The sequence below is a fragment of the Alligator sinensis genome, unplaced genomic scaffold (assembly GCF_000455745.1).
Source record: "Alligator sinensis unplaced genomic scaffold, ASM45574v1 scaffold1322_1, whole genome shotgun sequence".
Classification (NCBI taxonomy): domain Eukaryota; kingdom Metazoa; phylum Chordata; order Crocodylia; family Alligatoridae; genus Alligator; species Alligator sinensis.
The window spans coordinates 2099450-2112203 of record NW_005842116.1 but is presented as its reverse complement, the minus strand read 5'-3'; the positions used below and the strand labels follow the sequence as shown (position 1 = coordinate 2112203).

General features: G+C 56.5%; 1 protein-coding gene across 4 annotated transcripts in view; it reads right to left on the bottom strand.

The window, feature by feature from the left end:
- Nucleotides 1-1202: 1202 nt before the first annotated feature.
- Nucleotides 1203-12754, bottom strand: part of PIK3C2B (phosphatidylinositol-4-phosphate 3-kinase catalytic subunit type 2 beta) — a 60562-nt gene continuing 49010 nt past the window's right edge. For 3 of the 4 annotated variants that reach the window (XM_014520445.2, XM_025205483.1, XM_025205484.1), the window contains 18 exons: nucleotides 12245-12433; nucleotides 11744-11837; nucleotides 11531-11625; nucleotides 11118-11298; nucleotides 10498-10605; nucleotides 10161-10253; nucleotides 9258-9387; nucleotides 8420-8556; nucleotides 7737-7906; nucleotides 7244-7400; nucleotides 6599-6708; nucleotides 6144-6345; nucleotides 5419-5543; nucleotides 4771-4888; nucleotides 4314-4395; nucleotides 3854-3960; nucleotides 3605-3733; nucleotides 1203-3363 (listed from right to left, as the gene is read on the bottom strand). In XM_014520445.2, coding sequence (XP_014375931.1) covers nucleotides 3175-3363; nucleotides 3605-3733; nucleotides 3854-3960; nucleotides 4314-4395; nucleotides 4771-4888; nucleotides 5419-5543; nucleotides 6144-6345; nucleotides 6599-6708; nucleotides 7244-7400; nucleotides 7737-7906; nucleotides 8420-8556; nucleotides 9258-9387; nucleotides 10161-10253; nucleotides 10498-10605; nucleotides 11118-11298; nucleotides 11531-11625; nucleotides 11744-11837; nucleotides 12245-12433 — 2416 coding nt within the window. In that variant the 3' untranslated portion in view covers nucleotides 1203-3174. Of the gene's footprint in view, nucleotides 3364-3604; nucleotides 3734-3853; nucleotides 3961-4313; nucleotides 4396-4527; nucleotides 4889-5418; nucleotides 5544-6143; nucleotides 6346-6598; nucleotides 6709-7243; nucleotides 7401-7736; nucleotides 7907-8419; nucleotides 8557-9257; nucleotides 9388-10160; nucleotides 10254-10497; nucleotides 10606-11117; nucleotides 11299-11530; nucleotides 11626-11743; nucleotides 11838-12244; nucleotides 12434-12754 lie in introns of those variants that run through there. The other variant, XR_003094324.1, reaches the window with a different exon arrangement.

Genomic DNA, 12754 nt, shown 5'->3' with positions numbered 1-12754 from the left:
TTTAGTGCTAGCAAGGACTGGCTTGAAAACCAAGGGAACTTGAGTCCCCTCTTTGTGATAGGTGAGTCAACAGCGTCTCTCACCTCAACTCTGACTCAAAGACATGAGACTAGAAGTTTGGTGTCCACAACATACCCTGTCCTTGGCTTCTCTTCCAAGTGCCAGCCTTGGAGCCAGAGAGCGAGTATGCCAGCAAGACCCCTCACTACAGTGTCCGAGAACTAGTGTCCGAGAGCTGAACGATGGTACGTCTCTGTAACAGGGAACTCTAGCCCTGTTCCTAAGAGGCAGAGCTGCCCCATTAAGACCCGAGTCTACAGGAAAAAGCAGCAGGAGGGTTAATACCCCACCCCCCCAAGCCGGTCAGCTGACAGGAAGGGGATAGGCCTCTAGGCACATATAAACCCCAGGGCCAAGGCTGGCAGGAAGAAGAGGTTTCTGGCAAGTGGTGAGGAGCAAAAGAGCTCTTGCATGGCAGAGCTACCCAAGAATGCTGTGACTAACGAGGCTCTGGAAGTCTATAAGGTACCCAGAACTGGGGGGTGCTTAATGTGCGAGGAGCAGTTTGGGGTTTTAAGGAACCAGAGTGTGGCTTTTATGACTTGTATTATGTTACAGCCCAGAAGCTCATTTATGCTATTGTTGTATCTGGTGGACTGGGCTGAGGCTATTTGGGGAGGAGGAGGCCTCATTGGGGCACACTACTGTGCAAAGTGCCAGATGGGGCACAGTGCCAGGGGGCTGATGAGACCCCAGTGCCAGAGCGGGGTGCAGGTCAACAGTTATATACTATCTGTGAGGTGTGGGCCACAATGTAGGGGAGGTTTGGAGCGGTGGATAAGGAACCCTAGCATTGGTGTAGTAAATAAACAGCCTCTCACTTGAGTAACACCATAATCATTGTTCCATCAAGGCGTGGCAGACCAGATGGGTGGGTGGGTAGCCCAGAGGTAGAGGGTCAGGCCTGGGGATGGGCTCCTGTCACAATTCCATTCACAAGGCCCCCCACTCCCACCTGCCCACCCTGAGCCTGTCCCAGAATCACAGGGATGTTGCTTATCTCCCCTTTTAGCTGGCTAGAGCACCCTACCACCTCCTTCATAGAGCAGTGCAACTCTGGGAGACTGAAACTATAGCCGAGCTGACAGGTTAATACTTCCACTACAGCCTTTGGGGATACAGGAGTCCACACATTGTCCATTGCAATTCACTTCCTTTTATTTGAATGCCACTGTTTTACAACCGAGAGTTACAGGCACCGTCTTCAGAAGCTCACCCACCCTGACCAAGAGTGTGGGTCGGCGGGGAGAGAGTTGACTGAAGAGATGAGGCAACTTGGCTAAGATCTAGGACATCTCCACAACGCACCTCTCTCAGACCCATCTGCAAAGGTGCAGAGAAGCCACCCTCAGACATAACTGCAGCTGGTAGACGGTGAGGGAAAAGTGGGGAGAATCCCTCTCACTCCCCACCCCAGCTTAGTTCAACCCCATTCTCCTGCTAGATACAAGAGTTAAAACTTTTAATATAAAGATAAGTTCATATTCTCGATCCTGAGAAACGTTTCGTCTGTTTACGGAGTTCTCACTGTAAACAAAGCACCAAGGGCGCCCAGTTGGCTTGCCGGGACGGGATGGGAGGCTTAGCACCCCAGAGCGTGGTCACGCACCGTCTGGCCTGCACTGCTGAGAGAGGGGCAATGCGGAGTGCTCCCCGCTCCGACACTGGGTGGGAAAGGGCCTCTCTTAAAACCGTATTTAAAAACTGCCATGGTTAAGAAACGGGCACTTGTTCCCCCTGGTCTGAATTGGACCAAGCCAAATCTCATTTCCTACCAAAGTTTCTCACTCACAAGGTTGACAAGAAGGGGTTGGGAGAGGAGCAGCACTGCTTTCCTGGTGCTCAGCTCCTTCTCCCCAGCATGGCCCACTGGAGAAACCTCAGTAGAAAGGGTGTGAGTGCTCAATGCCAGGGTAATCCTTTCATGGATCTGGCAGCAAGTCCCCTCCCCACCTCTGCGATGGGCCATACCTGTGATGCATACCCCCTGTACCCCTGGTCCAGAACAACAGGCAAAGCTACAAGCACCTAGTTCACAGAGGTGGATTCTCTCGCTCAGAAGAAGAGTTTCCAGCAATGTCTCACAAGAGACGTAAGATCACTCCCTCCCTTCCAACATCCGACTGCCTCCACTTGCAAGGCTTAGTCTTTACCAGCTCCTTGGCACAGTCCTTGGGTTTCTTCTTGCTTGGAACAAATCAGTCCAGTCCAGTGACAACGTACAGACAGTAAATGAGCTCTGATGAAGGGCATGAATGCCAGCATCACTAGCAGGCCAGCCTCAGGGGCCTTGCACTCCTGGCGAAGGCAGTACAGCTGGAATCAAAGTGGGTACTGGAGGGATTACTTCAGGGGAGAAGGGAATCATTAATCTCGCCTGTCATCCCCTGGGAGCACAGTTCACAGACTTGCCGGCCCTCCACCAGGAATCCAGAATCTACACGCGTACGAATTACACAGCTCTCCTTTGGAAGCAAATTCTCTGGGATGAACAGAGGAGGCAGCTTGTATATTAGCACAACAGCTCCTAAACCAGAGAGTAGGAGGCCTTATCCATGACTCCGGGCCTTTTGGTGCCCCCCAAAATCCTATATATACATCCCTTTAAAAAATCCCCTAGGGAAAGGCCAACAAGAGCCTTACTGCTGATGCACCCCGCACCTCCCCCTGCCCTCCCAGGTCTCTTCTCTCATCCAGGCCCCATCTGGGCACAAACTACTTTTCAATATTAAAAAAAAAAATTAAAATAAAGATATCCCAAAGAAAAATAAGTGAAATGTCCCCAATATCCCCTGCCACCCTTCCCCCCGCCCCCCACCACTGTCATTGCTCCCTTGACACAAGGTAAACTTCAAAAAAAAATGTCTACTGCAGCCTTTTCAAGTCACAATAGGATTTCCTATCAAGACTCTGAATTCCCAGTTTCTACAGGACAAAGAAAAACCCCTTCATTGACAGAGAGGGCATCTCTGTCTCCTGCTGGTGGACAAGGAAATCCATCTGGATCCAGGATACAACTCCTGGGATGCGCGCCCATTCCCACGGCCTAGCACGGTGAGCACCAGCATCATGGGGCTGCTGTGGTTCCACCGACGCAGCTGCCCCCTGCTCTTCTCACATGGTCCCGTGGCTCCTAGAGCCCAGTGCGAACCAGCCCATCTTCTCCTGGGTGAGGTCCAGGTCCCGGAGTTTAATGCTGACCTCCCCGAGGAGGATGTTCTCCCAGAAGCCCTCCTCACTCAGGACACTCAGACGCAGTTCCCGCTGCTGGAGATCACCTTTGGGAATCCCGTCGTAGACCAGCTGCAAGGCACAGCACAGGGCAAGGTGAAGGAGGCCCTCCCTGAAAGGAGCTCAGTACCTGAGGAGAGCAAAGCTCTCTGGTACACAATGGTGGGAGAGTCCTGTCCTACTGCCAGCGCTCTGGTGTCCTTCAAACCCACCCTTAACTTTCTCACCCCCTTGCTAGGCCTGTCTATAGAGTGCCTGGCAAATGGCCTGTACCCATGTGCCCAGATTGGGGGCTCCAAGCAGTCAGCCATACCATTTCATTGTAAGTGGGGTTGCAGGTTTTTCGAGCCACTTTGGTTTTCCTTTTAGTGGTCTTCTGGGGATCAGGCAGCAGATAAATCTTGACATAAGGGTCAGGGTCATTCCCATCTTGGATAGGCTGCTGTAGGAGAGACAGACCAAATAAATCCCAGTTATTTCCACCATACCAGCACATGGAGCCGGAGCTGGTGTGGTGCCTGCTGCTGCCATGCCATGCATAAGGGGTATGCATGGCACTTACCAGGCCTCGGATGTGCATCACCATGATGAAGAGCTTGTTGTTCTTGTAGGAAATGGAGAGCTTCACCTCCCCTCCCACCTTCCCAATGGGGCGAGCCCATGTGGCATCTGAAAGAGGTAGAGGAGGGGATCACTTAGCAGAGCTCCTGGAGGGATGGAGTTGCCTAGCACAGCACAGGGGCTGGGGACAGGCCTCAGCATGGCCCAGAGACCATATCCACGACAACTTGTGAGCACCCAGCACCAAAGAACTTAAATGGTATTCTCTGAAGAGGTCATTTCCAGCCCTTCTGTTCTCCTGCTTTGCAGCATCACGTGGGTGAACTTACCCCTCGTGGTTAAGTGCAGCACAAGACAGGTGCAGTGGAGCAGGAGACCCCTTCCTGCCATACCCGTTACACACCAGCCCCTCTGCCCCGGATGGACCCCATTATCAGCACAACCAGAAAGACTTGCAATACCTGCAGGTTTGGGAGCCGGGCTGGTGCCTGCAGCCTTCTCATCCCGTGGCAGGGGGTGAAAAAACGTATACACGAGGTCGCACTGCAAATCAAGCAGAACGGCTTTTATGACATGCCGGAGGTCCTTCTCCGCTCAGCAGCGAGCTCTGCACTCTTCAGAGCCAGACACGCCACAGAGCACACAGGAACGTTTCAGGCAAGAATGGCAACCTACCACTGCTTCAGGGGGCTCTGACTGAGCACAGCCTGCAAACACTCTGCCACCAAGGCCAGAGCTTTTCTCCTTCGCTTACAGAGGGGGAAACTGAGGCCTAGTATCTTGTCCACCTGAGTCACTAGAAGAAGCTGGAATAGGATCATTGGCCTCTTGCCTGATCACTAGATTGCAGTCCCTCCTACCATCCACCCAAAGAGGTCAATGTTCCTGGTTCTCTCCAGTGCAGGGCAAGGCCCATACCTCTGTGACCTCGGGTGCCGAATGAATAAGGTGCCAGATGTAGCCATTCAGCTCCTCCTTCCTCCTCTCAGCCGCGGCCTCCCCTCGTGACCGGCCGATCACAAACCTGCTGGGGAAACTGTCCGGTTGTGGAGGGGGAAGAGAACAGAGATCAGTTAGCAAACCTGAGGGCTGCATAATGCACCCCTGAAGCTGCCCTGCTCCTCCGTGCTGTGTTCCCAAGGGGGACCACTTCTCGTGGCCAAGAAGCCTAGAGGACTTTCCATGCCAAGCTGGCTGGGTGCTACCTGGACCAGGGGAGAGCTGGGGGCTGGAATCTGATGGGTGCCATGCAGGCACAGGAGAACCAAGCTGGCTTCAGGTGGGTTGGGTGTGCTGTGAGCCACGGAGGGCTATAGTGGGCCAAGCCTAGACTGGGTCAGGCTGTGCTTAGGGTGGAAAGAAGCAGTCTGCAGAGGAGACCTGCATTCACAGGTGCAGCCTAGAGCCAGGGAAAGCCAAGGAGCAAGGCACACTCTGCTCCCTCCCAACATGCACTGGCACATGGGCAAAGGCAACACCCACTGCAGCTGCAGAGCAGCCAATGCCTCTTCCCTCTTCCAAAAGGGGTGGTGCCAAGAAGAGTGCAGGGGGAGCAGGGAGGGCTACCTGGGCAGCTGGGAGGAGGGGAAGAGGAGGCGTAGCTTGTTGTGCAGCTCCTGGAACTCCTCAAAGGTGCGCTGGACGTAGGTGATCTCGTGGGGGCTCTCTCGCTGCACCTGCACGATGTACATCTGCGGGACCGGGAAGCAGAACCACCTGTGAGCGGAGCAGCTCGCCGCAAGCTCTGCTACACGGATGCGTGATGGGAGCAATGCGACCCATGTCAGGGAAGTCAAAGTAACACCCAGCGTGAGAAACACGCAGCACAAGACCCAGTCAGACCCACCATGCATGCCCTGAGCTGCAAGATGCCGAGAAATTAAAGTGAAAGGGCTCTTTTTGATGTTGTTTGAAGCTTGGGGAAGGCTGGAGAAAGCTTTCAGGCCTGGAGCAGGGATTTGAAGGGAGAAAGGATTCAAACCATCTCTAAGGACCTCGGGGAAGAGAAAGCGTGAGCACTGGGTTCCAGTCATGGAGCAATCTGAATGGAGCCATCCAGTGTTTGTTTGCATATTCCCCTGCTTTGAGGGGTATACACGGGCTTGCTTGCTTGAAACCCCTCACCACTCCCAGCCCAGCCAGGATGAAGTGAAAGCTGCTGCAGGATTATGCTGATCTCCAATGTCTCTTCTCCTGTGACAAAGCCTGAGGGCCAGAGACCAGGCCTCCCTCAGGGCTCCTCTCCTGTGCACAGCCCCTCCCCTGCTCTGATCGCCCACGGCACCACTCACATAGCCCTTGCTGGGGTTGAAGATCTTCTCGTGGCGGCAGAGGAAGACGTCGCGGATCCGGCCGGACGCCTTGAGGGTGTGCGTGCGGGGAGCAAAGGAAAGCGTGGGGCGGGCGTCAGAGCCCGTGAACTTCATCTGTGCGAGGTTGTGGATGAAGAAGTTGAGTTTGGTGGCCACGCTGCCCAGGCTGGACTCGATCAACCTGCCACAGAGGACAGCAGGGTCTAGCTGATCCTAGGCACCCTGTACTCAGGGCCCCTGCCGTGCAGAGCGCCAGACTCTTCCAAGAGCACAAGGGCCCCTCACCAGGGCTGCTGGACCCCAGAGGCTGGCTCCTGCCTTACAGGTGGGGTGTGCCACCACCAGACGCCCCATCTTCCACCTGTAACGCACAGGTGTCACCTTCCCCGTGCAGGGCATGGGGGGTGCTCTCAGCCAACACCACATCTTTTTACCTGGTGAAGTAGGTGGTAGCATCAGCTTCAGAGTCCTGCGGCCTCAGGGCATCGTAGACGTACTTGAGGTCCTCGAGGTCGGAGAGCTCAGGGATGCCACAGGACAGCATCTGTGGAGCAGAGCAGCTGTGTCAATGGGGGTGTAACAACTGGCTAGGGGGGTTCTCTGCTCACTGGGGGCCCCGTGGGATCGTGGACATGCTCTCCCATTAGGGCTCATCCAGCATCCTCGTTACAGAGCTGATCAGCAGAGAGGGAAGGGGCAGGCTTTTTCTATATGAGACATATGACCCCTGACTTCGGCCTGTGTCAGTCACCTCTTGTTTATGACTGAGGCCTGGCAGATGAGCTCCCTCTGTTAAGCCAGTCATTGCCGCTCTTCAGATAGGCTGGGCAGGCACTTGAGGGGCAACAGCACCCACCACTCTAACTCCAGGGCTGAACATCCAGCTTCCCAGCACGCAGGGCTGTAACAGCCAGAGCCCCTAAGCCCAGGGGTACTGCAGATGCAGAGGGACAAGGGGCCAGGAGGCACCTCAAGGCCTCGCTGTCCTTTGGCAGAGACTAGGGACACCCCATGGAGCCTCTGCCTGCAGGGGCTAGGCAGAAAGGAGGTCCAGTAAACCCCTGCCAAGGGTATCTCACCAGGCCCAGCAGGTTGAGGAAGAGGTGGGTGTGCTTGCGGATGAGGTTATACGCCTGGCAGCAGAGGTCAACAAAGTCGTGGAAGCGGCTGGAGGGCTTGTCACCACCGTTGATGACATAGGCCATGTCCGAGGTGAAGACGAATGGGGCCCGGTCCCTGCACCAGAGAGGGAGACAGGAAGGCAGGCCCTGCCTTAGCATAGGGATTGGATCCCTGGGGAAACAGGCAATGGACGGGGATCGAGCCAGGGGGGCAGACAGATGTCCTGGTGGGTTCTTCACCATGTACACTACTGTGGCTGAGAACAGCCAAGCTTCCTTACAGCTGTTCCAGCCTCAAAGCACTGGGCAGATGATACCCCAGCAGCAGCCCCCAACATAATAGCTGCAGGGAGAGGAAGCTGGGGCCAAGTCCTGCTCTAGCCAGCATGGTGAGCATGAGAGTGGCTAGGCAAGGCAGGCAGAGATCCTGGCTCCGGTGGATGACACCCACCTCTTGATGTTGCCAAACATCTGAGCATGGCCCAGGAACCTGCCAAAGTCGATGTGGAACATGTGGCCAGTGGTTTTGAGCATGATGTTGTCGTTGTGCCGATCGCAGATCCCCAGCACATAGGTGGCCACACAGCAGCCGGCACATGAGTAGATGAAGTTCTCCACAGCCTGCAGGGTGGAGGGGGTGGTTAGAGGCACCCATTGGGGCAAAGCGAGTCTTCAGAGAGGAGCGGGCGGGAGAAAGCACAGGAACAGCCAGCCCCTCATTCACCAGTCCATGGGGCAGAGGTGGGTACTGCTCAGCCTCCCAGCCCTCAGCAGCTCCTGCTTTCAGCTCTACTTCTCATGGAAGAGAAAAATCCAACTACCCTCGGGCCAACAGATAAGCAAGTCTATGGCCAGGCACAAGTGCTGGTGGGCTAGTGAGCTCCCCACCGTGGGAGCACTGAGGCTTGATTCCCTGCCCAAAAGGTATAAACAAGGCTGGGCACTGGTGAGAGCCAGGCTCATGGTCCATCCATTTGCTGCTCTTTGTGGAGAGGGCCTGCAACCGATGACACATTGGCTGGAGCATGCACTTGTGGTGCTCTGCCCCATTCCAGCTCCTGATGCCCTTGCACCAGGTGGACCGTGACAGCCTGTCTCCCTTCCAGAGCCACCCCCATCACCCTGGCTCCCTACCTTCTCGTACTCATCCTCTTTGGGGTTGTGCTTCTGCAGCCAGTCTGCCAGAGGGCGATCCTTGAAGGAGCCTGTCACCCCGTGCTCCACCTGGATCTTGCGCAAGGTCTCTGCATTGGGGATCATCTCCACCATCCCTGGAAGCAGAGGCAGTAGGGGCAGAGTCAGCTACTTGGAGCTCTCCACCTTCAGCCAGGCAAACTCCTTCCCACCTAGGACAGTGCAGGCAGGTCCTGGCACAGGCCATCAAGGCTTTAGTCTGTCACCAATTCAGGCCAAACCCTGGGCAACTTCTACAGACAAGGTCAGTCTCTGAAAATCGCTCCACAAGTGCCTTCAGGGGCATCTCCCTCTGAGGGCAGAGCTGTGATGCGATTCCCAGGCACAGAACATAGAGAAAAGATAGTAGGACAATTGCAGTGGATGCAACTGGGGGGAGATGCAGAAGGGGAAGCCAGACTGCTCCCACATGCTTATGTCAATTTATCCTCCTCATGAGCTGGGCCAAGCAGCCACAGGTCAGGTCTGCTGTAGTCCCCTTCCTGGATAACCACCTAGTGAACAACCAGAAGTCCAGCAGGATGAAGGGGTTAAAGATGGCAGTGTGTCTAGGGAGGTCGTGTGTATAGCAATGACATGAAAAGAGTCCACGCTGCCAGCCTCATGTCCTGCATCTCTGGGCTCATTCTGCCTGGTTCTCATGAAAGAGCTGCACAGCTGTCCTCAGCAGATGCTTTTGCAACCTCAGTGGAGACCCCTTGTTGAAGGCTGCCCCAGGAAGTGCCTTCAAAGCCTTCTTCCTGCTCATCCTGACATTCATAGCTGGGCCCTGACTCACCTCGGCCACGGCCGGTGGAGAAGCAGCGGAAGATGACCATGCGCATGTCCAACCCCTCCTGCACCCAGATTTTGTTCATGATCCGGATCATCTGCAGTGTCAGCATATCCTGCCGCAGGTCGTCTCCACACTGCAAGTCCCAAGGTGGAAAGAGGATGGTCAGAACTGGGGTGTTCCCAGGATGCCAGCAGCCCAGCGTCCCCCCGGGAGCTTGCTCCATCTGATGCAATTCTACACAGGCTGTTCAGAGTTGTGAGGGCCCCTGCGTGCTTGGCCCTGTCCTGCACAGCTCACATGAACCCCCAGACTAACAAAATGCAGGAGGATCATGTCATGTCTAAGGATCTGCATATTCCAGGGAAGAGATGAGCCCCAGTAGAAGCCTAAAAGGAGTGCATGTAAGGGGACGCACACCAACTGCAAGGCCTACACTATGGGATGGAGAAGGGTTGTGAACCCCAACACTTGGGATGCTGAGAACTACCTCAGTCACTGCCTCAGGGTACAGGCTATAGGCAACCATGTCATCCATGGATTAAGTGACCTAACAGACTCATAAATGTTTGGCTTCTATGGGGAAAGCCCAGTTGGTCAAGAACTGGACTCAAGTGCAGTCTGTTGGGCTGTTATTAATGTGGCATCCAAAGGCTGCATCAAGACAGCAGCCTCCTCATGCTAATGGAGGCATCACTGAGGGAACTGGCCTTTGTCATGCAGCGGAGGCCTCGCAGCACCACTCTTACGGAGCTGGTTCCTTCCACCAAGAGCTCTGTGCCCAGGTCCCGAGTGCCGGGCACCTGCTCTCCTTCCCCCACCGGCACTGAAGCAGGCACCTGCTGACAGCTGTCTGATCAGAACCGCCAGTGCCCCACACCAACCTGGAGAGGCGGTGGCGGGACTCACCTTGAAGATGACACGGATGTTCTCCCCCAGGGGGTCGACGTTCTGGAAGGACAGCTTCAGGGGCACAGCGTTGGAGTTGAAGTAGGAGCAGTCCTGCCCTCAGGAGGGAGAGAAGGGGGAGGAGGTCAGAGAGCCATGCTGCCAAGGGGCACAGACACCCCAGCGGGCAGGAGGGGCTGGCACCCACCAGGGTGCATTCCTCCCTCTTCCCCCTTGCTGGGCAGGGGCTTTGGAGGGGAGAGAGGGACCACCCCCCCAGTGGAAGTAGGTCTAACACAGCAGGGGGAACAGCTGCCTGGGTCCCCGGTTTCTGCCTTCCCCCAGCTCGGTCACTCACCCTGGGCACGATGCCCTTCACCAGCAGGCTGGGACTGAGCGGCAGGCGGCAGGAGCCAGGGATGTTGAAGAACTGTTTCACATCTTCCAGCCCTTCTCGAAGGATGGCCTGCCAGAGGCAGAGGGGCGATGGGATGCAGCGAAGGGCATGAATGTCACAGCCCACCCCCTTCCCCACCAGCTCCCCTCTCCAACCCCTGGAGAGACTTTCTAGCTTGAACACAGAAGCACTATATGCCTGGGGACCTGCTTTGCCCAGGGACCCTGGCTGTTAGACCCAAGGAGCAGCACTAGACTGGCACTGCTGGGTTGTCTCCCAGCACAGGAGGTGGGTTGGGGGGAAAGGAGGAGCACAAGTAACTGCAATGTAGCCAGGCCCCCATATCCATGGCCTCCAGCACCTCCTGAAAAAAGAGGCTGGGATTGGAGTGGTCAGGAGCTCCCTCCCAGAGCCAGAGCCCTTGCCCTGCTCCTGCTGTCTTGGAGACCTCAAATGGAGCCAAGTTATGGGCTCCACATCCTGCTCTCTCACTTCAGAGAGAGGAGTCCTGTCTGCAACCCAAGCCAGCTGCCTGCCACACACTCAGTGGGGAAAGGGCATGGTCTCAGCCAAGCATGTACCTGCCGCGAGGATGGCGCGGCCTCACGGATCTGCTGGGCCAGCTTGGCCAGGGTGTTGACCAGCGCGCACTGCCGGTCAAACTCCTCCCGCAGGCCTTTCCCGCAGCAGCAGAGCAGGGCTGCCAGCAGGTACTGGTAGCGGATGCTGAACTGGGAGTCTTTCAGACCGTCCTTCAGTAGCCTGAGGAGAGAGCGCAACCACAGCAGTCAGTATGCGAGCTGCGGCTTGCAGATCTGAGGGCGAGGGGAGCCCCAAGGGAGGAGGCACGGCTGGGACATGGGTCATGGGAACATTTCCCCTGCCCCAGCACCCAACACCAGGGGAGATCCTAGATAGGACCCCCCCTCCCTTGGGCAAGCCGCAGCAGGGGGCACAGCCGTCCCAAAGGCCGCGACTCCTCCACCAGCATTACCAGAAGAAGTAGTGGGTGATCTTGAGGTCGCAGATGGCTCGCTTCATAAGGAACCGCACCAGGGGACTGTCCAGGTAGCACTCGTACTTCAGGGCCTGCAAGAGGGGAGATGGAGCATTTCCTCCATGAGCAGACAGGACAGATGGGCAGGTGGGACCTTGTCCTGGTCACTGTGGGCCTGGCAAGCCTCACATGCTCGCCTGGGTGACCCACCTGGACCAACTGCGGCAGGTAGTCCAGCAGCTCTGCGTCGGATATGGAGTCGATCCACTGCACAGCCGTCCTCCTCACCTCCTGATCGGGGAACCTACAGCCACCAGCCACGTGTTACCAGGAGGGCATCACACACGGCCCTTCTCGAGGTGAGGCAAACCATGCCATCCCACCGGTGCCACCAGCTAGCCACAGAGACACCAAGACCTAAGCCTCTGGGTCCCCGCAATCATCCCTGGGATTTTGGAGGGTTTGGGGATCCTCCAGCTCCTCTGCTGTCCTCACTTTACCCACCACAACCCTCATCCTGGTACGGCACACTGTTAAGACTGAGTTTAGAGGTTCCAGTTGGACATTAGGATTGGGGTCACCCAGCTCTGGGCTCAGGGGCAGAAAGAAGAGCCCTAGGAATGGGCAAGGCCAAGGAGGAGGAGCTGCCTTGGCTCTCAGCACAGCCCCAATCTCCCCGCACCCAGGTGAACGCCCCGGGCACTGTCTTACGTTGCATGCAGGAGTCCCAGGGCATCCTGGTGGTTCATGTAGGTCCACTGCTTCAGCAGGGCATAGATGTCGGGCAGGCAGGCCCACTCCCAGCTGGGGGCACTGGCGAGCAGCAGGGGCAGTGACCCGGGCTCTGTGTGGCAGTAGTAACGCTTCTCCCATAGCCGCTTCCGGTCGGCGTCCGTCAACCTAAAGTAGCAGGGGGCACAGAGCTCAGGGAGGGGGGACTGCACGTGCATGGGGCCATGAAGCTTGGGTTGGGGGGACTATGCATGTAGGGGGTGCCCTGCCTTGGAGAGCTGGGACCAGAGTGCAGAGCACAGCACCATGCGGGAAGCAGGATTGGGCCCTCAGCTGGTCTACCAGCAGCCAGGATGTCATTGCTTAGAGGAGCCACAAGGGGGCAGCACAGTCACCCCAAGGGCAGGTTGGGGGGGGGCTCTGCTAACTGGCTCCCCCCACATGGGCACAGTCACCCCAAGGGCAGGTTGGGGGGGGGCTCTGCTAACT